Here is a 26,903-nt window from a genome sequence, read left to right on the forward strand (position 1 = left end):
AGGGCAAGATATGACAAAATAATATTTTATAAATTACCGTGGATTCATGAGGGAGGGGGGAATGGGGAGGGAGGAGAAAAATGTGCTGATGTCAGGGGTTTAGCTGGAGAGCAAATGTTTTGAGAATGATGAGGGCAATAAGCAAAATTTAAAAATAAAGTTGGTGGTTCTAACCCACAGAGGTCACCTTGGAAGTCATGTCTCTAAAAATCCCACAGGAGACCAAAGAGTTAACAGTAACCCTCAAGCAAAGATAAGAAGAGGGGTCAAAGAAAACAGATTAATGGGAACAAAATCACCAAAAGGGAAATATAAGGGGCTTTTAAAATTCCATGAAAACATGGAATTGAAAGATGAGCGTTTTCTTCCAATGAACTTTTTGAAGCTCTGTTATAAGAATGCTGAAAAAATAAATAACAAAAACAAACAAAAGAATGTTGACACACTGTGAAAAATGTAACTAGTGTCACTGAACATTAAACCCAACCCACTGTCAAGTCAATTCCAACTAAACAGAGCCCCTACAAAACAGAGTAGAACAGCTCCTTTGAGTTTCTGAGAATGTAGTAAGTACTTACAGAAGCAGACAGCCTCTGCTGTCTCTCAACACTCAGCAGTATGTATTGTTAAAAAGGAACCTAATTTTCTGGATAAACTTTCAAAAACACAGTAAAAAAATCTTGAAAAACACCAAAACGTCTATAAGGCAGATGTACTCAAGGTCAAGATGAGACGCAGCTGACTTTACAGCAACTAACAACCAGAACATTCAGTTATATTTGTAGCTTGCATTATATTGCTAAATGAACAGCATTGCTGTGGACAACGCAAAGTCATTGAGGCTTCCGGGTAAGCGCTGCTATTGTGTTAGATGCCACTGGGTTCACGCTAACTCAAACCAACCCTATGTACAACAGAACAAGCCCCATCCAGCTCTGGACTGTCCTCCGATCACTGCTGTATTTTAACTGTTGTTGTAGTTACTGTGCCAATCCATTGTGTTGAAGGTTTTGCTCCTGTTCATTGACCTATTTTTACCAAATATGTCATTATTGTCCAAATAACATACAAAGTTTCGCCATCTTCCTTTCTAAGGGGCCTTCTGGTTATGACAACGCAATTTAAAGGCATGCATTTTTCTCCAGCCTTCGTTATTCGTTGTCCAGCTTTTGCATTCACATAAAGCAATGGGGATACCATGGCTTGGGTCAGGTGCACCTTAGTTCTCAAGGTGACATTTTTGCTTTTTAACAATTTAAAAGAAATCTTTTGCAGCAGATTTTCAAACACAATAGGTCATTGATTTTTTTCTCTCCCTCTTCTTTTTTGGCAGGTGAAGGTCATTTGATTTCCTGATTACTGCTTCCTTGAGCACCAACTGTGGATCCATGTAAATGAAATTCTTGACATTGATATTTTCTCCATTTAGCATAATGTTGCTTATTGGTCCAGTTGTAAAGGTTGTAGTTTTTAATCTTCAAGTCCTCTTTAATTCCAACAAGCACAATACGCAGCAAACAATCGTGTATCACAAGTTGTTAATAAGCCTTCTTCAAGTCCTGATGGATCTCTTACCTCTTCTGGTTGGCTGGCCAGGTAACTGCTGCCAAATGTCTTGGCACAGAAGAGTGAGCACTTCCAGCATTGCATCCTTAGCACCGCAAAGGTTATTCTTTCCAGTCCTGTAACGTTGGATTCTTCCTTCAGTACCATCAGTTCTTGATCATATTCTACCTCCTGAAACGGTTGAAGGTTAACCAGTTCTTTTCAGTTTTCTGACTCTATGTATTCCTTTAATATTTCAAAGCTGCGTCCTTACTGGTTTGTTCCATTTTTGCCCATAAATTTCTTCAATATTGCAACTCAAGGCTTGTATGTTTTCAATTCCTTCAGCTTGACAAATGTGGGCATGTTCTTCCTTTTTAGCTTTCCAACTCCAGATCTTTGCATATTTCATCGTAATACTTTGTCTTCCTGAGCTGCCCTCTGAAATCTTCTGCTTGGCTTTTCCTTAATCATTTCTTCTGGCCACTTTAACTATTTTAATATTTAAGTATATTATACTAAATATATTTATATTATATTAAACAAAATATTTAGCTCTTTTATTTTTACTTTTGTTGATAAGTATAACTTTTATTTATTTCTTATTAAAAGATCATTTTACTGGGGGCTCTTACAACTCCATACATCAATTGTATCAAGCACATTTGTATATATGTTGCCATTATTATTTTCTAAACATTTACTTTCTCTTGAGCCCTTGGTATGTTTTCCCCTCCTCGTGATAAATTAGTATTTTCATATCTTACGACGACTGCTGTCTCCCTTCACCCATGATTTCTGTTGTTCTTACTGGGGGGTGGGTTGTGTTGTGTTGATTGTTGTGATCAGTTTCCCCTTCCTCCCCTCCTCCCTCCACCTTTCCCCCTACCCTCCTGGTATCAATACTCCCGCAATTCCTCTTCCTCGATTCTGTGTCCTGATATTTAGCTATTTTAATAGCTAAAGTAATGAGAAAGAGGATGAATGAGATGTTCCCAGTTTAGAAGAGGGTAGAAATGATTGTTCACTTTAATTATTCTACATTCAAGAGCACGTTTCAGAGTTGTGGGTAGAAATAATCGAATTTAATATAACTTACATTAAAAAAAATGAACCTGGGAGTAGTGACGCGAATGTGTTGGGAGAAGTGAAAGGTCAGGTGTGAGCTGCAATAACTGAAACTAGCACAATCAATAGAAACACAAAGTTAATGATGGGTACAAAAGATTTATAGGCATGTAATCAATAAGGGTTCTGAATGATAGTAGTGAGGATTGATTAGATAATTCTGGTTTGGAAGAGGGTAGAAATTATTTTGGGAGCTAATGAACAGTCTTGGGTACAATGAGCCCCGGATGGTAACAGGTCAATGTCTTTCTGGAGTTGTTTTGTCTGTAGTCAGGAAAGTGGGCCTGCAGCTTGGGTAGACAAGCCAAGACCAGGACTTTGCGTAGATGAGATATGCAGGGAGAGTAAAGAGTTTTAAGTGTAAGGAATTATGAAGTGAGCTTATTTTAGGAATGAGAATCACTGCCCAAATAGTTCATTTCTAAATTGTATCTTACTCCAGGCATCAAATTACAATCTTAGATATAATTAAGATTTAAAAACTGCTTAGGAATCCATTTATCAGAATGATATAATCTGTTCAGAGGTAAACAGAGGTGAAGCTAAAAGTGTGTGCTGAGTAACTTTACCTGGAAAGGCCTTGAATACTAAGGTAAAGAATTTGCACTCAATATAGAAGCTCTATCTTTTAATTCAGTAATCATCTTGTATTTCCATTAATAACATGTCAGCCACATCTAGCTTAAGTACTTCCTTGGACCCAAAATCCAATTAGAACAATTATTAGGTCAAGGCAATGGCTACTTATCTGAAACAGCTGAGCATAAAGTGAAGAGGAGACCATACTGTAGTTGTGTGCCACCATGCTCATTCCTGTTTACAGCAGCCCCAGGGAGCAGAGTACAATGGCGCCACAGGGTTTCCAGCGCTGGACATCTTTCCTGGAGCAATTACCAGGTCTTTTCCTCCGTGTGGTAGGTTCAAATCATCAACCTTTTTTTGATTTGTAGCCAAATGTTTCATCACCACATCACCATGGCACATAAAATTCCATTTTAGTTGTGATGTCATTTAAGCGGAAATATAAGTTGTCTAAGAATAGGACACAACTGACTAGCACATGTTTAGGTTGCTCATGAGCTTTTTTTAGGTAGTATTTTGTAAATTTCCCATAGACTTATTTCCTATGGTTCTATAATGAAAAGTTAAGAGAGGAAAAATAAATGTTCTGGCTGATGTCCCATCACATAAGGGTACTGCTCTCAAGTGTTACAACTCTTTCAGAATTTGTCTAGCAGGTTTTCTGTTTGTTTGTTTTTTCCAGAAAACCCCCGAGGGGGTGGGGGGGAAGAGTACTGCTTTCAAAAGGAAAATTCTTAATAGTCAAATTCCATTTTTCTAATAAACATTTTTTTTGGTCTTTGTCTTAGTTATAACCATATGAAAACAACATTTTGATGTAATTCAAATTACTCAGCTTCCTATTAACTTCACAATTGTACTTAACAACTTTGTTCTAAGCAGAAGGTTGACTAAGTTCCAACTGGAGAAACTTGATCACTGTAACTCCCCAGTTACCCATGACCACCTAACTGCATTTGCAAAAGGTTTGCCTCTTGAGAAAGACTTCTGGATGGTGCCAACATTCGCATGAGCCTCGCCACCCCTCAGTCACGAGGCTGTCCTTCCTTCTTCTTAAACTGCCCTCACCCAAGCAAGATATCCCTCACTATCATGTAGACATGCAATTCCTTACAAAGCAAACAAGTTCTTGAAGAAAATAATGCCCAGAGAGTAAATACTCATTCCATTTCGATTGATGCACTAAATCAGAAAACCTAGGAAATTGTATTTAATCCAAAATTGTATTCAAAAAAGACTGGGCAGAATTTCAAACATTTAGAGTACCCAGAGCAAGTCGATGTATTCCTGGCATTTTATACTGAGTGTCTCTCTCTCATGAAGCCAGACCGTTTTCCAAGATCGTTTTTCTCATCAGTGAAACACAGCTCCTATCAAGTAGGATCGTCAATTGAAACTCCAGAGGAGAAACTGAGTAAGAATCTGGCTGGATCTCAGGCACTGAATAATAAAGTAGCAGGAGACCCTAGGCATTATTGCAAGGGATGAAGGAGCCTAGCTTTACAGAGATTGCAGCAAAAGCAAGATTCACTGCAGCAGGCCTGCCACTACTTCCTGTTTAGGTGCCTAGGTTTTTCTTCAAAGACAGTAATTGAGTGCTTAGAGAGCTAACCCAAGGCATAAACCTGAAAAAGCATTGTAACTAGAGACAAAAAAGGAGATCAGAGTATAAACTCCATTTTCTATCAGAAGGATATGATTTATACCAACATCTCTTAAATCCTCAAATATCTGGACATTTAAGAACACTCCCCTGTGATTCAGGACTGTGAAATGTTGGATCTGCTAATAATTATCCCAAAGGGAACAAAAAGCAGGATTACTGAGAAAACTATAATTGGCAGTCAAGTTATTCAGAGGGGTACGGTTTGCTTTGACTAACAGTACTCTCAGGTCTCTAGAGGTGACATCATAGCCATTATGATGCTCTTCCTGCTCTAACAAGCAAGCAACTGGCTATATTCCCTTTGCAAGAAGATTCCCCGAGCAACCACGCTGCCTTCCTCGCAATGAAGCCTGCATCTTGGATTCTCCAGAGACCTAGGCTACGTCAAAAACGCACGGAAAATCTCTATGCACAACTGTGAACCCTGAAGCTGAGGCAACAAGCCTGAAAGGACTAAAAAGGGTGCAGCCCTGTGATAAGATTTGTGATAATGCAACCTACAAGTGAAACGAAAATGCTGCTGAAGAAACTGAGTTAGCAAAGAACAAGATCAAAGCAGAAATAAAATGGGCCTCTTTCTGTTTCAGAATTCTAAGCAATGCCTTCCTGCCCAAGTAAATATGAACTTACTTCATAATTACTCAAATTAAAGTGCTGGCACTAGTGTACACCAAAATACCTATTGTTCAGACACTTCATTACTTAGAAAGATTAATTTCCAGACTATTCTGGGCAGTTGATTTATTTTTAAAAAAGCAGTGAAATGTGGCGGTAATTTGCACTGGAAAACAAACTGTGGCTTGGGACATTGTGTAGCTTATAGGCTTGGGTATGACTCACAGGCCTGCTACCCACAAAAATGTGCAGAGTTGAAGGTTAAGTCACTAGAAAGGCCACTTCACTCCTTCCTGACCTATAACAGTTCAGAACAGCAGAATATCACCTGAAATGACATGCACTATTGAGTTCTAAACAGTATCAACTTGCAGGATGTAAACTGTGCTACAGAATTAGAGACCTGTATTAAAGCCCTGGTTAGAGTGCTCAGCTGCTAACAGAAAGGTCAGAGTTTCAGACCCACCAGCCTCGGAGGCACTTCTCGTCTGCCTTACAGTGTTGTTACTTGAGCAGAAACCAACTCCACGGCAATGGATTTAGCTATTACAGTTGATATTTCTGTGGGTTTTGAGGTATTTGAAAATGCTATATAAAGTCAAATAATGTAATGTTAAATAAGAAGGTATTTGGCCACTGAAAATCTTTCCTTGTTTACAATTTATAAGATCAGACCTGGAATTCTGGTCCTGAAGGTTAACCTAATATTTATGATAATTAAGCCCTATATCCCTGATTTAATCCCAGAGAGGATACTATTTTCCCTGGCAGCATACTTAGTGTGTTACACACTGGGCTGCAAACCACAAGGTTTGCAGTTCAAATTCACTAGCCACTCTGGAGAAGAAAGATGAGGCTGTCTGCGCTCCTAAAGATCTACAGACTCAGAAACCCTAGGGAGCAGTTCTACTCTGTCCTATAGGGTCACTAATATTCAAAATTTACTTGATAACAGTAGATCTGATTATTTTGAGTTTCTTCATCTTTGTATAAAAGAGCTGTCTTTAACAAAAATACCACCCTGGAGAACAGTGGTTCTCAACCTTCCTAATGACACAACCTTTTAATACAGTGCCTCATGTTGTAGTGACCTCCCCCAACCATAAAATTATTTTCATTGCTGATTCATAACTATAATTTCACTGCTGTTATGAATTGGGCGACCCCTGTAAAAGGGTCATTTGACCTCCAAAGGGGTCACGACCCACAGGTTGAGAACGGCTGCCCTAGATGTTAAAAAAAAAGTTCAAAAAAAGAAAAACATTCATTGAAGTAGAACTGTACCTTAAGTTTCTGAATACTAATTATTCTTATTTTGCATCGTATTTAAGTTAATTATGTTTGAGTAGTAAGACAATGAGTAAAAAAATTTTTTTCTTTTAAAACTTTTTATACTTCCCATTTTCCTGTATATATATACATTTTTTTTAATGTGGGAGGGATGGCGAGACTAAAAATCAGAAGCTAGAACTGCATTCTATATTTGCAATCAATATTTTAAAATTTATTGGAACGGGGAGGGAGGGGGAGGGAAAAAAGGAAAATGAGCTGATTCTCCAGGAACCCAAGCAGAAGGCAAATTTTGAGATTGATGAGGGCAACGAATGTATAAGGGTGCTTAACTCAATTGATATATGTATGGATTGTGATAAGAACTGTATGAGCCCCAATAAAGTGACTTTTTAAATTATTGGCTACTACTCCTATTCTTAATTTATTAATCATATCATTATCCATGATTTCACATTTACAACAATACTGAAAAAATCCTCAGGTGATACCTCTAGTCCAAGGGGTCTGGGGAGCCCCTTCCATAGTCCACACAGGATAATAGCGGTCCAGCAATTACAAGACACATGAGGGAGGTGGCTAACCAGTCATGGTATACTTTTTCCCAGTTAGCCATGACATCAGACAATGGGAGGCCACAGGTGGGCACAGGGAAACTGGGCTAGATCTCAAAGGTATGAGGAGGTTGTGGTTGTAGGGTGGGGAGGTTGTAAACAGGGGAGAGGAAAGAGGACCTCTTCTCAGGGCTGTGTCGGACGAAAGATGAGTGAAGTCCTCACCCAGGGTAGGCACCTGGCGCCAGGTGGGCACTAGACCACCACCAGACTCGGTGATGGTGGGGATGGTGTCATACCACACGCATCCCAAGCTATGCTAGAGTGGCTGGTGGGCTGGTAGTGACAGTGCGGGACACTGAGGGTGGGGTAGACACTGGTGTTGAACATATGTACAGCCGCCAACTCTTGTATAACAGCAATTTCACTAACTACTTGGCCTTTGGATCTGAACCATGTTAATAAATGAGAGTGGTGTAGATACAAGACACTTTGGTGATAAGGAGCTAATCTCAAACCATACCTGTTGCCCTCCAGTGGACTCCAAAGCACAACAGTCCTACAGGATAGATTGGAATCGCCTCCTACGGTTTCCAAGGCCGTAATATTTACAGAAGCAGACTGCCACATCTTTCTTCCTCAGAGCCACTGCTGAGTTTGAACTGCCAAGCTCTCACTTAGCAACTGAACACTTAACCGATGCATCAAAAGAAGCTAAAGGGACTCAAACATAAAATATTCCTTGCCTATGGGAACTTAAAATTAAGTGGTAATGATGTTGCTTGGGGAGGAGGGCGTGGAGGTTTAAGATAAATGGTTATAATGGAAGGCAAATAAATATATACCAATAATAAAAGGGTAAAATATTACATCTAGCAGAAGGAATTTCAGGAAAAGATTCATGAACGGTCTGAGACTATTCTTGACAGCTGAAAAGGCATATAGTAGGAAGGAGGTTAAGGCATTTCTAGCTGTTGCTTACGATTTTGAATTTTATGGCTAACGTCCCTGAAGTCAGGTTGGTAACAGTCCAGAAACCTGACCTCCAGGTAAATATATCTATTATACGCATGCCAGGAACCTCTCACCACCAATCAGCCCAACTATGTGTGGCAGCAGGGACACAACGTTCTGATGGCTTAGTGTCCAGGAAGGAAAAGCAGGCCCATAGCTATCAAAGTCCTTGCAGCACCCTGACTTGTTCGCCCTGGCTGGGAGCGCCAGCGCTAGTTTTAATGAAGGGGTTTGGTCAACTATTAAAGGCTAAATCCACTGCCATTAGAGTCCAATGATTCTAACTAATAGGGACCCTATAGAATGGAGAACTGCTCCATTGGGTTTCTGAGATTAACTCTTGGCATAGTGGGTTACCTAATAGGCTGCTAAGGTCAGCAGTTCACACCCTCCAGTCAGAGAAAGCTGAACTTGTCTACTCCTGTAAAGGTTTCTAGCCTTGGAAACCTTATATACATGGTTGTTATGAGCTGGAATAGACCTGGAGGCACTGCTTTGTTTCATATGTTATCTTTCTCTTAAGGGATGAATGGTGGATCCAAATTGCTGACCTGCTGGTTAGCAGCCCCATGCTTAACCCACTGTGCCATTAGGGCTCCTTTTGACCTCGGGATCATTAAGAATAAATAGTATTCAGACACAGCATAAATCACCTTGGTAAAATAAAATTTTAAAAGACCATTAAAAAAAAGGCCATATGGCTTATTGGGCTAGGGGCTAGGCTTCACAATCTCAGGAGGAGAGGTGCTAAGGGCATCTGTGAGAAGTCACCTGTAGGTGGGAATAATTTCTTCCCTGCAGAGCTCCAATGAGGAATGGAGTGGAGGATATCTGAAACTCATCCTGCCACCATTTTCACAGCTCAACAACACAGGAGAGCTGTGTCTACTTTTAAGGTCACACAGCAGTGGGCAGAGCACTCTCTCTGGACGCTCCACAAACAATAGTCTATGGCCACAATTCCTGCTCATGGATACTATAAAAAGGCTTTCAATAACACATTCACCACCATCCAATATTCCATTAAACACACAATAGCAACATTTTCAAATACAAGGAAATTTGAAACATGTATTGAAGGACACAGAGATAGAGGGTGGGGGATTATCCTTTCAAGAATGACTTTTTAATTTTCTGTGCAAGTAACCTGGAAGTAAAGATATTTAGCTATTTTTTCACAGTCTGCTGTCTACTATGGGCCAGGGCCCCCTCACTCTACAGAGGAAGTCACTGTTACAATTCTTGTTGTGAGGTGCCACAGACTCCCATAGCAACCCCATGCACAACAGAAAGAAGCACTGCCCAGTCCTGAACAACTAAAAATACAGAACTGGACCTGACCATTTTCTTGGCCACTGCCAGAACCTTAGTGCCTCTATCAGAATGTTCCATTCACCTTTCTCCCTATGTCACGAGCTCCTTGAAGATGAATCTCTCTCACATGCTATTCAGCTTTTAATGCCAGGGACTGACCAGGTACTTATCACAACAGTTCTCAATTCCTGCAGCACACTGAGGTTACCTACGGAACCCAAACACCACCACCTTGTGGAGTAAAGACCATAGAGGTGGTTCTGGTGCTTGCACACTTTGCGCATCCATGACCCAGCACTCAGGGTGCATGGGAGGCCTGCTGGATGCAAGTGGCCGGAACCCTAATGATTTTGCCTCTCACGTGCCTCACACCAGCTAGCCCTCTATTTTCCTTTTCCAAACTGAACACTACTCTTGAATTTCCCAATCCATCTAATCTACCAATCTACCCTCACTTCCACAGATACGAAACTCCAAAATGAACTTTATCTTTCTCCTCCACTCTCCATTTTCAAATACCACTAAGTCCAAATGATTCTATTCTGCAATATGCCTAACGCCCAACTACCATCCACTGACCTGGTTCTAGTCCTTTTAAGACTACTGCAGTGGGTTCCTAGCAGGTCTCTGTTGCCTACTCTCCCATTTCACCCTCTTTATCAATCCATTTTTTATTTTTTACAACACTGCAATGTTCAGGTTTCTTTGCTAACCACATATCTTCCATAGTCTCTCCTCACTAGTTTTTAGGTAGGTTAAAAAAAATCCTTTAGAAAGATAACATATAAGAAACTGGTAAGACTGGTTGTCTTTTGGGAAGAGGAACTGAGTAGCTAGGAGCCTGGAAGGGGAGGGAGGTTTTCCATTTGGCACCTTTTTCTATCTTTGGAGTTTTGTACCATGGGAATGTGCCGCTTCTTCAAACCAGTCAAACCAAATGCAAATCACATTGTATCACTTCCTACCCAAATAGGAAATGACTAACAATCTAATCTCAATCAACTCTCAACAGAAACCCCTCTCCTTGCCCCACCTGCCCAAACCACTCTCTAGCCACAAAGCAGCTGGCGTTTAGGATTCTATTTCTGTGTCTTGACTGTGAAGACTCCAGTATTCTTCCTCACTAGCTTCCATCTACTGAGAAATCCAGCTCTCTAACCAACTCTGTGTTTCCAAAGCCCTTTACTTGCATTCTGCGTATTGTTCCTGTGCGTAGGTTTGCTTCCTCCCTACGCTTAGGAAGGTCAGGGCTGAAGTATGTTTGTTCATGTATTGTGGTCTCCTCCACAGCACTTGTCAGGGACTTAGAAACAGTAGGCAACCAGGGAGCAATGAATTCAGGAGATTGTACAGAGGGGTCAGAGCATGCTGGTCCAACAATTTCCACAGGAGTTGCTCCTCTCCCAGACCAGGCTGGGAAGAGCACTGAGAGCCTGGACAGAACACTACTCCCAGGTCTGTTTGCCACTAACTAGTTGTAGGACAGCGAACCACCGGTAAGCTTTTGTTTTCTCATCTGTGAAATGACGGAGAGAACAATGACAAGTTAGGTCATTTTCTAGGTCTAAGAGGTTGGGATCCTAAATCACACTGCAAGAAAATGTTTTAGAAATGATTTTTAAAGTTTAACAAATGTGCCTATCCTTCACATAACATATACAATGTTACATTTGAGCAAAGACTTCATTTCAGGCTTTCCAATTTATCTCTGCTCCTTATCACACTGCCACGTGCGTATTTTCAGGGATGTTTCATTACTGTCTTCTTCTCCTAACTAAAATGTTCAAAGGGTTTTCCCGTTTAATGCACTACCAAAAAAGGCCAAGAGATTTCAACTTGAAATTTCTATTTAAAAAAGGAGAGGTATATAAAAAGCAGTGCTAACTGGCTTCCTTGAATTAAAATAAAGTGTTAATAGGCGATATGCAGAATGTGTTTCCTAGCACAGGAGATCATTGATTGTTCAGGAGTTCAGTGTAGAGGAACCAAACAATGCGAAGATCAAAGTGGCTGGTAACAGTCAAATGAGACGGACTTCTTAAAGCAACACGTCCTCAAAATACCCACTAACTTTCTCATTTCATAGAAACACTAATAATCACCTTACCTCTTAGTAGTTAACCTATAGGCGATGGAAACCTTTCTAGCTCTTTTGGAAATAGCTCAATTCTATGTTCTTTTCTGAAACTGCTATTCAAACACTTTTTGTTTATTTCACTCAGCGCAGCAAGCCTTTGCAGAGCTCTCCAACAGCAGGCCTGTGTGATAATGGCTGTATGTAGCGGTAGTAGTTCAGAAAGAGAGAAACCCACTTTCTTTCCAAATTAGTCTATGAATGAAAGAAAAATCCGTGCAAAAAATGAGTTGGTATTAGCTTAAGTAAAAATAGTTCCAGGCCCTCTAACAGAGCACATTCTTGAAAGTTAGCCAGGCACTTCTGTAGTCTGTGAGTCGGAATCGATTCGATGGCAGGGAGTTTGGGTTTTTTGGTGTGTGGCAAAGTTTTCGCAGTCATTTCATAGTCTTTGGGATTCACACCAACAATCCAATCAATTGTGGGACTATTCCCCAGCTACAAACTATTCATATAAAAAAACCCAACAGTTTATGAACCTGGACAGATTCAAGATCAACAATGAACTTACAAATGATAGCAATCTTACAAACCCACTGCCGTTGAGTCCATTCCAACTCATAGCCACCTATAGGTGTTCCTTTTGGCTTCTGAGTATTATTTATAACAGAAACTTAGAGACCATCTAAGTAGAAGACTGGTTAAATAACTGATGGACCATTCATGCAGTACATTATGATGAATTTATGCTTACCAATATGAAAACATGCTCAATTTATAGTAATCAGAATAATACAAAGCAGAACACAGATTAAGCCAGTTTTATTTAAAATAGGTAAGTCACTGACTAATAATAGGGTCCTGTTTTGCCTACTGCTCACAAGTTGGTTCTTAAACAAGTGGAATACCTTTGTTTAAGTTTTCATTATTACTGCCTTTTACTATCAGTATCTTTACAAATCTGATCTTTGTCTTTGGGGGCTGGCATGAGAGTAACACATTATGTGCTGTCACACTGTGTGTAGACCATATTATTGGTGATAAGATATACATGAAACAGATCTAGAACTTAACTCCTTGGCTCAACTTTCAGCCAAATATGTGAACAATACCATCAAAAAGGTATGCATTCTTAGAACTACCACCAACCAAATGAGATCAAAAGGTCAGCATTTGCTCAGAAGACAGAAAGGGGCAGGAAAGGAAGAAGAGAAATGGAAACAGGAACATCCAGCAGGAGTGAGAAGAATGCTGTTACACTGTGGAGATTGCTATCAATGTCACCAAACAAAACGTGTATAAACTCTTGAATGGAAAACCAATGGGCTATGTAAACTTTCACCCAAATCACAAGAAAAACAAAATAAAAATAGGATACTCGCTTTGAGAAAGATGATAGCAACAAGTGTACAAATGTGCTTGACATATGGATTGTGATAAGAATTGAGTCCCAGTAAAATGATTAAATACATTTTTTAAAAAAGGATACTCATAAAAATAATCACCATCACTCAAACATGTCTTAAGTTGGGGACTATTTTACTATTTTGTATACACACAATTTTAAGTATATACACAAAGGCAGATGGACACATTAATCAATGGTAACAAAGTCATGAGTTGCAGGCATTTCATTCTCTGGTTAAGCACAAAACAAAACTTTTTTTAAAAGCACTAGCCACACAAGGAAGAGCTCTCGGTTCAAGTCCTAACACTATTAGTTGTACAAGCCATTCTGATGAGTCAACTTGATAGATGAGGAAACCAGATTCAGAGTAAGAGGAGCTAAGAGCAGCTATTTCATTAAGATTAAATAATGTAGAACGTAAAAGTGCTTTGTGCCCCAATAAAATTATTTTTTTAAAGTGCTCTGTAAACTCTGAAGTACTATATAAAATATTAGTAAGATGATGGACTCTTGCTTTGTGCTAAATACTAGCTAAATCCTTAGGAGAATCTGAGTGAAATATTTTCACTCTTTAAGGACATCTTTTCTGCCTCCCTCCCTCACACCCTGGAATCTTGCTGTGATTGCATGTAAAAGCACTTAACATCTCTTTTCTTCTTTAAAATTTTAAGCTAAACTAAAAGAATCCTATTGATTGCCAACTCAATTTAAATAAATATTATTAGTTGTGTTATTAGCCCAATGCCCTCTGCAGAGATGATTTTCAAACAAAGTCTTGATTTATGATGCAACTTTGGGAACTGTTTAATAGGAAACCAATTACCTTAAATCTCAAGGAGACAGAAAACACGAATGAGATTTAAAAAAATAGCTGACATCTCCCAATACATAAATTTCACTCCCAATGACAGAAAGAAGGCTCAAGGGAGGGCACTACCTTGTCTTAAAAAGACATTAAAAGTTACTTAGTTTTGAAAAGAAAACCCACCAAGCACTCCTTTTCCCCCTACAACAGACTTTAACTTATAGTTTGAAAGGCTAATTTTCTTTAAGAATAAAATACTGTACTCACGTTCCCAAAGGATATTTCTGAAATTCAGAACCTAAGTCTATCTAAAACTTTGGTTTCTGGGAAATAAGATTCCACTAAGAAGCACTGGTGGCATAACGGGTGACAAGTTGAACAGCTAACTTCAAGGTCATCCGTTCAAAATCAAAAAACACTCTGAGAGAAAAAAAAAGAGTTAGTCTTGGATACCTACAGGGGAAGTTCTACCCTGTCCTAAAGGGTCACTATGGATCAGAATTGACTGGATGGCAGTGGGCATATTACTCTACAGCTTACCCTGATGCACTAGCCGCAGATAAGGCCTCTTTAAAAAAAGGCCTGGGATCTGTACGAAATGAACTTAACATTTTGTTTGAATTTGACAGCAGCACTATATTCGAAGGGCATGTCTGTAGATGTGATATAGCATTTCTTCTCGCTTACACACCCGTACAAACTCCATGTGGATACTGTCGCAACCTTTCAGATGAGGTATTGTCCAGTTTCATAAAGCAGTGCTAAAGGTCAGGGAACACCCTTCCACCTAAACCTCCTCTTCCCAAAAGCACCACACTAGCTAACATCTGTAGCATACCTTCTGCTACAATTTAAAAGATCTCTGTAACCCCCAACTACCATGATCCGAATTCTACCTTGCAAGTCTGGATAGAGCAGAGGATGTACGCTGGTGCAGATAGGAGCTGGAGGCACAGGGAATCCAGGGTGGATGATACCTTCAGGACCAGGGGTGGGAGGGGCGATACTGGAAGGTGAGTGGGTTGGAAAGAGGGAACCGATAACAAGGATCTACATGTGACCTCCTCCCTGGGGGACGGACAACAGAAAAGGGGGTGAAGGGAGACATCGGACAGGGCAAGATATGACAAAATAATAATTTATAAATTACCAAGGGCTCATAAGGGAGTGGGGAGCGGGGAAGTAGGGGGGGTAAAAAGAGGACCTGATGAGATGGGCTTAAGTGGAGAGCAAATGCTTTGAAAATAATGAGGGCAAAGAATGTACAGATGTGCTTTACACAATTGATGTATGTATGGATTGTGGTAAGAGTTGTATGAGTGCCTAACAAAATGTTTTAAAAAATAAAAGAGAAAAAAAAAAGATCTCTGTAAAAGTGTATCTCCTCAAGAGTATAAACTATTGTTCTTTTAAAATTCAATTACTTGCTCTACCAAAAGGAGTTTCCTTAAAAGCCAGTGAAGAATTAGAAGAGAAGCTACAGGTTAGGGAATATTTAAAAGTAAGCTCACTGATCTCTAGATAAGATAGTGACTGAAGGAAAAGCAACTATCTAAGCATAACAAATGAGGAAATGATTTTAAAATGTACCTGAGGAAGAGTACAATATACCTGTTGTAGTAAAATGAACACAATATTAAGGACAAGGGAGTTCAAAAACCAAGCAACGACTCCCTCTATCCAACAACGCCTCAGTCTTACAGGTTATAATCTTGATTACAGAATAATAGAATATCAGAAAAGCCAAACAGCAACTAGTCAGTGATGCCCTAAACCCCCGTGTTTCTATTGGTTGTAGTTGGCTCTTTTACTAAGCCCACAAATTGTAGCCTTTAACATTCTACAATTTTCTCTTGAAAGCACATAGATTAATATGAAATAAGACATACTTACAGTACTGAGCTCAGAATTTACATGGTTGATTGTTGCCAAAGAAAAAATTCCCTCTACCATGAAAGATTAAATTGCTTCGTTATCCTAAAGGGTTGGTTAGAGTACTATTTGGCTACAGAAAAGAATGAAGTACTGATACATGCCGCAACATGAATGAACCTTGAAAACATTGTGCAAAATGAAAGAAGTCAGTACAAAAGGTCACATGTTGCAGAATTCCATTTATATGAAATGTCCACACAAGAAAATCCAGAGATTAAAAAGAAGACTAGTGATTAAGATAAAAATGATGATGGCAAGAGAAGACACTGGAAGGTTTGCCAGAGTTTACGGCAACATAGGCAAATACTGACATACACAATCCTTCAACAGTGGGGCTCCCCAGTGGGAGGACATGCACAATTTAACTGGGACATGTGTATGTGTATTTACTTTTGCTGCATATGTAATCATGAATGTGGTTGGTATGTAGAGGAGATAAGGTTGTAAGAACTTCTCATAACTTTAGCAAACATCTTGAGGGAACAAACAGGTCACTAGGCCTAGGGAATCAGGACCATAGTCTCAACTAGCATTACACAGTTCACAAAGGCAATGTGCTACATCCTAATTTGGTTGAGTAGTAACTGGGATCTTAAAAGCTCATGAAAAACATCTAAGGTGAAACCACCATCCACAGAAAAGAGGAGGGTGGAAAACGGAAAGGCACCTCAGGTCTGGAACTGAATTCGCTTCCTTGTTAGGAAAATCAACCATTAAAGTTCAAAAAGGCAGCATTTACACAAGGCCAAAGTTAAGAAGGTTGGGAAAGGAAATAGACATAGGACACACAGGGAGGAGATGGATTAGTGATGATACATTGAGGTGACTGTCAGGGATGAGCTGAATCAAAATGTGCATGAATGTTGAATGCAAAACGTATGACCTGCTCATAAGCCTTCACTTAATTCACAATGGAGAGTTCAACAACAACAAAAGGTAGATTACTGGTGGCCAGGAAGAGCAGAGTAGGGAGTACCTGCTAACAGCATGAGGTTTCTTTTTGGAATGATGAAAATGTTCTGGAATTGTGGATGGCTGCACAACTTGCAAATATCCTAAAAGCCAGTAAGAGTTATATGGGATTATACATCTCAATTTAAAAAAATTCAATCAGGGTCATGTCTGCTGTCATCAAGGTAGACATCAAGGAGGAATTTTGCCTTTCAGAAAATAGAAATATGACTATATAATAATGAGACCGTTTTTCTGACACAGCTTGAAATCTAGCTGAGGAAAATTCCAAAGAGGACTTGTTAAAAGGCTCAAGTTAGTACATGCACACTCTTCCAAGGTGACTACTTAAAAGAACATCTCACTTTCAAATAGAATCACTAGTTGCCATGGTGACCCCATCAGGGCAGACAGATCTACATGCCATGGAATTTTCGATGTTCAGTTTTTCAGAAGCAGAAAGCCAGGCCTTTCTTTCAAGGATCATATGGATGGGCTAAAACTTCCAACCTTTTGATTAACAGCCAAGTATGTTCACCATTTGTAACACCCAGAATTCCTTTTAGACATGGAGGTTCTACCAAATTTAATAAAATTATTAGGAATAAACATCATCAAATTCTCAATAAAAAGGGTTTTTTTTTAGTGGTGTTTAAAAACCAACAAATGCTACTTCATTTACTCCCTATTTAAAATCTACATCTTTCTGTCCCCCCCCCCACACACACACACAGTCCTATACTTTCAGCCAACTTTTAAGACTGGCATTACTCACACACAAAACACACTTCAAAATTCTAACCACAATCGAAACCAGATCCAAAAGTTGGAATCTGAAACGGTTTTAATTTCTTTTGGGGGGCGGCCGGGGGGTGGGGTAGTTTCAAGTTAAACCAAGCTTAGATAAATATCCCAGTTTTATAAGAAGTAGTTTACAACTCAATATTCAGAGGTTAGAATTGACATGGCAAAGAAATCCTTTTAATAAACTAGGTTCCTGTGCAAGAATTTTTGTTGCATTTGAGTTATGAGTCAGAGTGAATAAAGAAGATATAAGTGTACACACATACACACTCAAGAGAGGAAATAAATAGAAGAATTAAACAAGTACGGAGGACAAGAAGGTTTTTGACTCATGTATTGAGATCATTTGAGGATGCAGGAACAGAAAGAGTTGTGTGGGGGGAGCCAGTATGTGTGAGTGCCAGTTCCGCCATCAGTGAGTGGAGTCACCTTAGGGAAGTCTTCGGGCCCCTTTAAGATACAAAAGAACTGTGCTCCAGGATTTCTTAAATCTTTGAACTGTGAACAGTCTCTGTCAAGTAGCATCGGGCTGTGGAAAGCTCAGCAATTCTTATTTCTCTGTATCCAGGAAGCCATATACAGTAACAAGAGAATTCAAGATTAGCCATGGGGAAGATCAAACAAGGCAAGGGACACAGCTCCAGCAGGTACTGGTTCCCTCCTGTTGGACCAAATAAAGAGCATGCACCTTGGCTAACTTTCCAAGGGCTAGGAGTAGTTCTTTATCTCACCACACCCACCGCAGTTAGTTTTTCCTAAAAGAAAACTCTGAAAATGTGAAGCAGCAAGCATGTTTCGTCAGTGCATGACTAATAGGACAGATAAATTCTAAATTAAAAAAAAGTTTCTCTTCCTCATATAAAAATAAACAAACAGCTTTCATAACAGGCAAGAAGCCTGGATGGCCAGTGAGTACACTAAGGTGCACATGCCATAAACAGGGTGTCAAGACCAAAGAAAAGGAATTATTTACACAAGATTCTGAGCTGAGACTTTTGACCTAACTTTATTATTCAAAATTTATACGGGAGACTCCTTTATCTCTTTGTACAGAGAGCTAATCAGAGCAGCTTATGATGGGATGGTGGCCATGAAACAGTAGGCAAGAATCACACGAGATCATTTCATGAAGTTGTTTCAGGTGGCTCCCAAGATCACGCCCCACAAGAGCCTCTCCACAAAGCCCTGCAAAACCTGCTTCCACCATTCAACCTCATGATATATTCAGCTTATGGAAATTGGGCCTTAGGGTATAAGCTACACAAACACACACACCCATTTTTAAAATGACTTCATCAAATTTGACGGAAGACTGCTCCTGGGTCTCATAACCGACCTTCTGTCTGGTATTGCCTAGTGATATTCCTTTCAGGAAGAGTACAGAGCTGTATCTCTATCTGGTATCCATGCATGGACTTGTAGGTGGTTCACGGATGAACCTCATGGCCAGTAGTAGTCCTGGGTAGTCTCTGTGCAAACTGCTCCCTGGTTGAGTATTTTTTTTTTCCTGGAGAGAATGCCCTTGGGCAGTCAAAATACTCCCAGGAAATGTGAACTATGGAAATATAAGAACGATTGATTTAGATTAGCTATAAAACTTAAGATATCGACCTGTTATCAGGTGCAAAATAACAAAAGGCCCCATCTTTTCAAAACAAAAGAAAAATAAGCTCTGCAGGGCCTTGGCCCTGGAGACTCTCCTTTCATCCTCTAGCTTAAATGAGGGAAAAGAGAGGAGCTTGCCAAACCACATCACAGAACTAGCTCTAAAGTGGCACCCCTGAACAGCAACCAAGGCTGACAAGAAATTAAAAAAAAAGAAATTATGGTGATACTTTTCTTCAGCATGGGTTTGATCAAACCTTCCCCTCCCCTTAAAAAATATTCCACTCCACTAAGGTCTCCTACAAAGCTAAAATAAAGCTTCAGCATTGTAATTTGACATGCTAAAATCAATATTCTACCCATATATCACCAATCAAGCCACAAATCTTTCACAAAAGCCAGATAAAGGCAGAGTTTGGAGGTAAAAAACATGTATCCCCTATCTTATTACATACACTATGATAGCAACTTGGAAGAGCAGTACCAGTCACAAGCTCATTAAAAGAGGTGTTTGTAAAAATCATGGGAAAAGACGGCTCCTGAAAGCTCCTTTAAAAAGATAATGAATCAGGGTCACCCTGACTTTAGACTGGATTTGTACAATTTCAACTGCAGGCTCCACAACCTTCTACAGAATCAGTCTCTCTCTTCCTCCCTTAAAGCCTAAGTGAATAATGTTGCCCTCGTCAAGGGGTCATGCATAAATTAAATTTGAGAATAATCTTTCCATCCCATGTTAGTGAATGCATTCATATGTGCTGCAAGCTGCCAGACCGTTATTCTGAGGCTGAGGTTAGAAAATAATGACCAGAATACAAATCCTATTGAAGAAAAGTTCCCAAACCGCTGGTTCCCACTGTCAAACTCTGCCTGAGATCTCAGCATCTGGAACTGGACCAAAAAGCAAACCAAACTCACTGCCAATGGGTGGATTCCGTCTCACAGCGACCCTATGGGGCAGAGCAGAACTGCGCCTGTGGGTTTCAGAAGCTGCGATTCTTTACAAGAGCAGTAAGCCTCCTCTGCTTGCCACCCAAAATGTCAGCTCACCTGAGAAGTGAAACCAGAGTGACCTTTGGACCCAAGTTCAATGACAGCCTGCCCTTCGAAGTCAGAGGAGGTGCTTTGTTTATTAAAAAGAGATGGCAGACAAAGGAAACCCATACTTGTGGCGAGTCTATGACTGCGTGGCCAGCCGGCCGTCTGCAAAGACACACAATCTGGGCCCGCGGATGGCTGGCCAGGAGGCAATTACCGCTCACTCCGGGGGATCCCACCCCCAAAGGTGTAACGCAGCTAGGCCTCGGGCAGCACCCCTGCACCTGTGGCCTGAACGGCTGTCCCCAATTCTCCAGGCTGCCCCCGCCGGCCGCGGCCGAGTCGCGGGTTCAACTATTCTGCTTTAGGTCAAGGGGACTCCCTGTCACCTCAAGCGACCGCTGTGGACATACTGCGTCGCGAGGGCCACTGTGAGCAGCATGGCGACCTGGTCACGGCTGGATGGCGGGAGGATGCAGCGATCGGGGTGGGGGGGTGTGGGGACGAGGGCGATCGCGGGAAGAGGAGCCAGGTGTCAATGTGGGAGGGGGCGAGGTCGCCTGGTAGCAGCTCCGCTGAGTAACTAAGAGCGCGCACCGGTCCGGGCCCGGGTAGACTGGCCATTCTCGGGCCCGGTGACCTTGAGCACGTGGCTCGACCGCTGCGCGCCTCAGTCTCCCCACCTGTACAATGGGGGCGGGCCAGGGGCGCGCACCCCCCGCGTGCGGAGCCGCGCTGGACACCCACCTAGCACGTCTGCGGAGCGGTGCCGGGCCACGAAGCACGCGTCGTCCCCGTAGCACGCGCCCCTCTTGAGGAGGCCCTTACGGAAGTCCTTGCCGAAGCCGCAGCCGGCCGTCACCAGCCCGTAGTCGCAGCCGCCGCCGCCGCCGGCCCGGGGGTCGGTCTGCGAAAGGCCGCCGAGCACGGCGCGGGCCACCAGCCGCCCGTAGGAGAGGACTGAGAACATCGCCGCCGCCGCCCCCCCGAGGAGGCGGGGGGCCGCGGGAGCAGGAGAACGCGGAGGCCCCGAGCCGGCTCTCTCTTCAACCGCAGCCGCGCCGCCGCCGGGGCGCTCCTCAGGGCGGCCTGTAGTCGCCGCCGCCGCCCCTGCCCGACGCGCGGGGCCTCGCACACGCTCCGCCGCGCGCACCGGAGCCAGAGCGAGGTCAGAGCCCGCGGCTCCTCCGCCTGAGCCAGACTGGGGTCCCGGCTGCAGCCGCCGCCGCCGCCGCCATCTTCCGCTCCACTAGCGTGTTCCGGGCACCGCCGGCAGCACCACCCCTACTCTGGCCCCGCCCAGCCCCGCCCACGATTCGCGGCCCGGGCCCAAGCCCCGCCCCTCTGGCACAAGCCCCGCCCCCAGGGCCCACCGCCCTATTCAGTCACGGGGGTGGAGCTTTCGCGGAGGCTGCGCGGTGGGTGCGTCTCCTGGGAGTTGTAGTCCACGCGTTTTGGTCACTTTTAACTCCGCTGTTGGGATTTGAAGAACCATGGTGGTGGAGTGGCTAAAGTGTTAGGCAGAAAACCAAACGGTAGGCGTTTCCAACCCACCATCAGTTCCGTGGGGAAAAATGGGGCAGTCTATTTTGTGAAAAATTTCCGTCTTGGAAACCCTCTGTGGCCATTATACTCGTGTTCTATAGGGTTGGCAAGGGATCAGAATCCACGAGTGGATTGCGACTATCTTCTTTTCTCAAATGACGTACAGCCTCTCGGAAACCATATGGTGCAGTTCTCATCCTATAAGCTCACCCTGAGTCAGAACCAACTCCATAGCAGTGGGTTTGGCTTTTGTTGGTATCGGATGAGAAACCGAAGCACAGTACTCATATCTGGTGGCATCTTCATAATTTATATACTGAAAGGGTTTAGAAGATGGTTTACCTAGTCCTTGAGGAAAAAGGAAGACAATGTTTTATGTTCCTATCAAAGAGATATTTTATAGTTTGCAAGATGGTTTTGCCAAATTAGGAGAAAGAGTTCCAGACCCCAAATTTCTTTACTTCAAATCTTAATTTGCTTAAGGCTCCAACTAGCCAGCGAGGTGTTCTCCCATCCTCCAGCTTGGATGCCCACAGAGGTCACAGAGTGCCACAGATTAACAAAATTTAGGTCCTTTCTCTCCTTTCACAGCTGCTTCCACTACTAGTCTAAGGAACAACCTTGGCAGGAAAGGCAGCACTCCTACTTTGTTCTCAAACTCTCCGTTGACACAACTGATGTATGTATGGATTGTGATAAGATTTGTATGAGCCCCAATAAAATGATTTAAAAAAACCTCTCAACTGAGCCCTAGCAATGACATCATGTAGCCTTTCCCAGGTTTTGACTATTATTATAAGTCAAATTCTTCTGAAGCTTTAGGTTACTTAAGAGCTAAATAAAATGTGCAAGCTTGTCATCTTAAGGGAGAGATTGTCTCTCACACACAAACACAAGTACACATACATGTATACATGTACCTGTAGATATATGTAGGAACATGTTACCAAGATGGTCGGACATGTTATCAGAAGGGACCAGTCCCTGGAGAAGAACACCATGCTTGGTGAGAAGAAAAGAGGCAGATTCTCAATAAGATAGTCTGACACATGGCTGCAACAATCGCCCCAAACAACAATGAGGTTGGCTGATGCAGGTACAGGACCGGGGGTTGTGTTTTGTTCCGTTGTACCTGGAGTTGAGATTGCTATGGGTTGGAACCAATTTGATGGCACCAACAACAACATGAATGCCTATCGAGGAGCTTTGGTTGTTCAGTGCTTAAGCACTTGGGAGTGAGCCCACCAGCCCCTCAAAGAGAAACCGATGTGGCAAACTGCTTCAATAAGGATTACAGCCATGCAAACTCCATAGAAGCAGTTCTATAGGGTCACTATGGATCAATAGAGTCAAAAGGATAAGTCCTCTAGGGTCATTATGAATTAGAATTGATCAGCTTGATGATAAAGGGTATGAATGTTATACCAGAGGGCTTCAAAAAAGTTCATGGGAAAAAATCCATCATCTTTTCTTTCCATTTTTTCCACGAACTTTTGAAGTGCCCTATATAAACATTCAAGTTATTTACCATGCCCTGTGGAGCCAACTGTGAAGCCCTGATGGTGTAGTGGGTACAAATTGGGCTGCAGGTCAAAATTACCAGCCGCTCTGAAGGAAGAAGACAGGGCTTTATAGGCCCATAAAGAGTTAACAGACTCTGAAACTCACAGGGGCAACTCTGCCTTGTCCTATAGGGTGGTTATGAATCAGCATTGACTCAGTGGCAATGAATTTGGTTTGTTTTTTTTGTGGAGCCCCTGTGTGCTAGCCCCTGTGTGCTTCTAGTCTATGTGTCTGCTTCATGAACTGGGCTGTGTCCCCAGAACATATGGACAAACTTACAGTAAATACTTATGTGACTGAATGACTACATCTCCAGATTCTAACCTTTTGAAGGGCAAGGACTATTTGCCATTTATCACTAGAATTCAATTAGGAACCCCAGTGTCTGAGTGGGTTAAGTGGTCCACGGTTAAAGGTCAGAAATTTAAACCCACAAGCCTCTCCAAAGGAGAGTGATGAGGCCAACTGCTCCTGTGAAGCTTTTACAGACTCACTAAAGATGATTGTGGTGATGACTGTACAGCCTTTCTGGATGTGAGTGAATGATGGAATCTTATATGTGAATTACATGCCATAAAACTGTTGGGAAGGAAAAAAAAAAGATTGACAGACTCAGACACCCTGGGGAGCAGTTCTACTCTGTCCTGTAGAGTCACTCTGAACAGAAATCCATTCAACGGCATGAGCTTGGTTTTGGTTTCTAGAATTCAATACAATGTTTGACATACAGCCGGGGTGGGGGTGGGGGGTGGTCCTAGATGTCTATTTGTGGGTTACTCATTGAGCAGCTAACCACAAAGTCAATGACTTGAGCAAATGCTCTGTGGTAGGAAGATGGGGTTTCCACTCCTATCAAGAATGAAAGTCTTGGAAACCCAAGGAGGCAGCTGAAGTCTGTCCTTTAGAATCACAATGAATCAACTCAATAGTAGTGGATTTCATTAGGGTTTGGTTTTGAAGAAAGGTAGGAAGGACTGAATGAGATACTATGTTTGTTGAAGAAAACAATGAATGAATAGTGGTTCACAAATAAAAGAATGAATAAAATTCACAAAATTGATATTTGGGGCATATAATCTGATTCAGAATAACTTACTTTTATTGGAACATAAATGAGTCACTTTGAAACATTGGCCCCTTTCTAACTCTGTTTTGACGGGACCATGCTAACTTTTGAGATTCCCTTCTCATTCTTAGCATAACTTTAAAAATTTGTAAATTTTTTAATTAAAAGATCATGTTATTGAGGGCTCTTACCGCTCTTATTACAATCCATACATCAATTGTCTCAGGCACATTTGTACATAGGTTGCCATCATTCTTTTCTGGACATTTACTTTCTATTGAGCCCTTGGTATCAGGTCTTTTTCCCCTCCCCTCCCATCATGACCCGATAATAGATTATAAATGATTATTTTTATATCTCACACTGACCGCTATCTCCCGTCCCCCACGATTTCTGTTGCTCTTCCCCCTGGAGGGGTGTGTGTAGTTAGGTGTTGATCTTTGCGATTGGTTCTCCCTTCCTCCCCTCCTCTCCCTCCTTCCCCCTGCCCTTTTGGTATCACGGTTCCCATTCCTCCTGTTCCTGTATTTGGTGTGTCATGAGCTTTTCTCTCTTACACCTGTGTACATGCTCTGGTCTAGTCCAGAGTGAGAAGCAGCACTGAGGTTATAATAGTGGGGGGGGGGGTGAGGAAGCCTCAGGAACCAGAGGAATAGTGTGTGTTCCATTGGTGGTTTACTGCACCGATTGACTCATCCCTTCCCTGCGACCCCTCTGTGGAGGGATGTTCCATTGAGCATGACTCTTTATGCTTTCCTTAAAAAACCAAAAGTCCTGCCAGTCTGCAGTTTCCCCATTTCCTGCTGACTTTCACCAGTGGATGTGTGTGCTACACGGTGTGCCTAGAGTTCTCCGTGTGATTCTGCCTCAGGACTCTTCACCAATACTGGACTGAGTAAGTCATTTCGCATAGTGAATGGCATTTGGTCAAACACACACACACGTGTCCTGGATACAAGATAGTGTGATCGTGCCTTCCTTTCATTCCCAGCACACATGAATTGGGGAGCAGCTAGGAGGGAGGTGGAGTCTTAAGGAGTCCTTAGCTCTGGCGTTTGCAGCTCTGCTAGCTGGGCTAAAGGTTATTCTTACACACACACCACTACTAAGTCCAACCAGGCTGTCAGGTAATCCTACCCCAAGGACAAGCTTTTTAAAATAACATCTCCACCCCTATCCCTTGCCTGGTCAAACTCCTTCAGGCTCTTCCTTTCATTGTCAAGGCTTGTTATATCTGACTGGCATGTGGTCTCCTGAGATCAGGTTGGATGGGATGAGCAGGAACATAAAATGTGAGTCTAAAGGTGTACCTTCTGCCCCAACCAGTGAAAAATCACACCCAAACCTGCTGCCATCTCGCTGACTCATGGCCACCCCACAGGACTGAGCATTTCTCAGGCTGCCGTCTTTATCGAAGCAGACAGCCTCATCTTTCTTCTTCTCAGCCCCTCGTGGGCTTGAACCACCAATCTTTCAGTTAGCTATGCCCCAGGGCTACTATTGCTCTGAGGAGGCTTCTGTTGCCACAGAGAAATGATATAGGTGCCTTGTGTTTCCAGAAATTGAGTTTCCTGCAAATATGTTGCTCAGAAGCACAGAGTGTATAGACCCCTTTCCCAGAGCTCTTTTTGGCCCTCTTGAGTGCCCTTGAACTCATCCATTCCACACGCAGCGCCCCCACCCCCACCCCCCTGGAGTGTGACTCCCTGCTTGACTTGTGGCCAGACTTTCAAAGACCTGGGTGTTCTTCTTGGCAGCAGAGCTGACATTCCCAGCCCTTCCAGGATTCCTGGGCGGTCAGCAGCCCCTCTCAGGGGAGTTTAAGAGGTAAAAATACCAGCACCTCTGTGACATGAGGACAGATCTTGGCATCGAGGTCACCCCCAGCTCCTAGGAGCTTTCCAGCGCCTATTAAAAAGCATGAATTCCTTGGGAAAACTTTCTTGCCAATCTGACGCTGGGATTGCCCGTCCTTCTGGGTGAACCTGTGCCCAGCAGCACTCAGTCGCTGATGCAGGCTCTCACAACCAGTGCTAGTGGCCTTGGGGATCCTTCCTGGTGTGGTGGGCTGTCCTGTGCACAGCAGGGTCTTTGCAACATCCCTGGCTTCTCTCCATGAGATGCTGGTAGCACCCCCCTCCTCATTTGGGACCCCCTCCAAATGTCTCCAGACAGCACCACCCACATGTCAGGGCCAGGGGGGCGGGAGTAGAATCAGCTCCAGTTTAGAAACACTCGTTTCATGCTCGTGGACAAATATTTGGCAAGCGCTTGTTCTGTCTGAGGGACTAGGCTAAGGACAAAAAGGAGAAAACAAAAACAGCGGTGCTTTCACCGGGCTCACCATCTAGTCACAACCTCCAAAAGCCAAACCTTTTGTCCTTGAGTGGACTCTGACTCA

General features: G+C 42.5%; 1 protein-coding gene and 1 pseudogene across 2 annotated transcripts in view; one reads left to right on the top strand and one right to left on the bottom strand.

Moving 5' to 3' along the window:
• Positions 1–21,584, bottom strand: part of PPTC7 (protein phosphatase targeting COQ7) — a 43,461-nt gene extending 21,877 nt beyond the window's left edge. Inside the window, exon 1 of one of the 2 annotated variants that reach the window (XM_075533346.1) lies at positions 21,076–21,582. In XM_075533346.1, the coding sequence (XP_075389461.1) occupies positions 21,076–21,298 (223 nt within the window). In that variant the 5' untranslated portion in view covers positions 21,299–21,582. Of the gene's footprint in view, positions 1–21,075 lie in introns of both variants that reach the window. The other variant, XM_075533347.1, reaches the window with a different exon arrangement.
• Positions 3,878–3,946, top strand: LOC142430043 (U7 small nuclear RNA; annotated as a pseudogene).
• Positions 21,585–26,903: the final 5,319 nt, after the last annotated feature.

This window comes from Tenrec ecaudatus, chromosome 16 (assembly GCF_050624435.1).
Source record: "Tenrec ecaudatus isolate mTenEca1 chromosome 16, mTenEca1.hap1, whole genome shotgun sequence".
NCBI lineage: Eukaryota > Metazoa > Chordata > Mammalia > Afrosoricida > Tenrecidae > Tenrec > Tenrec ecaudatus.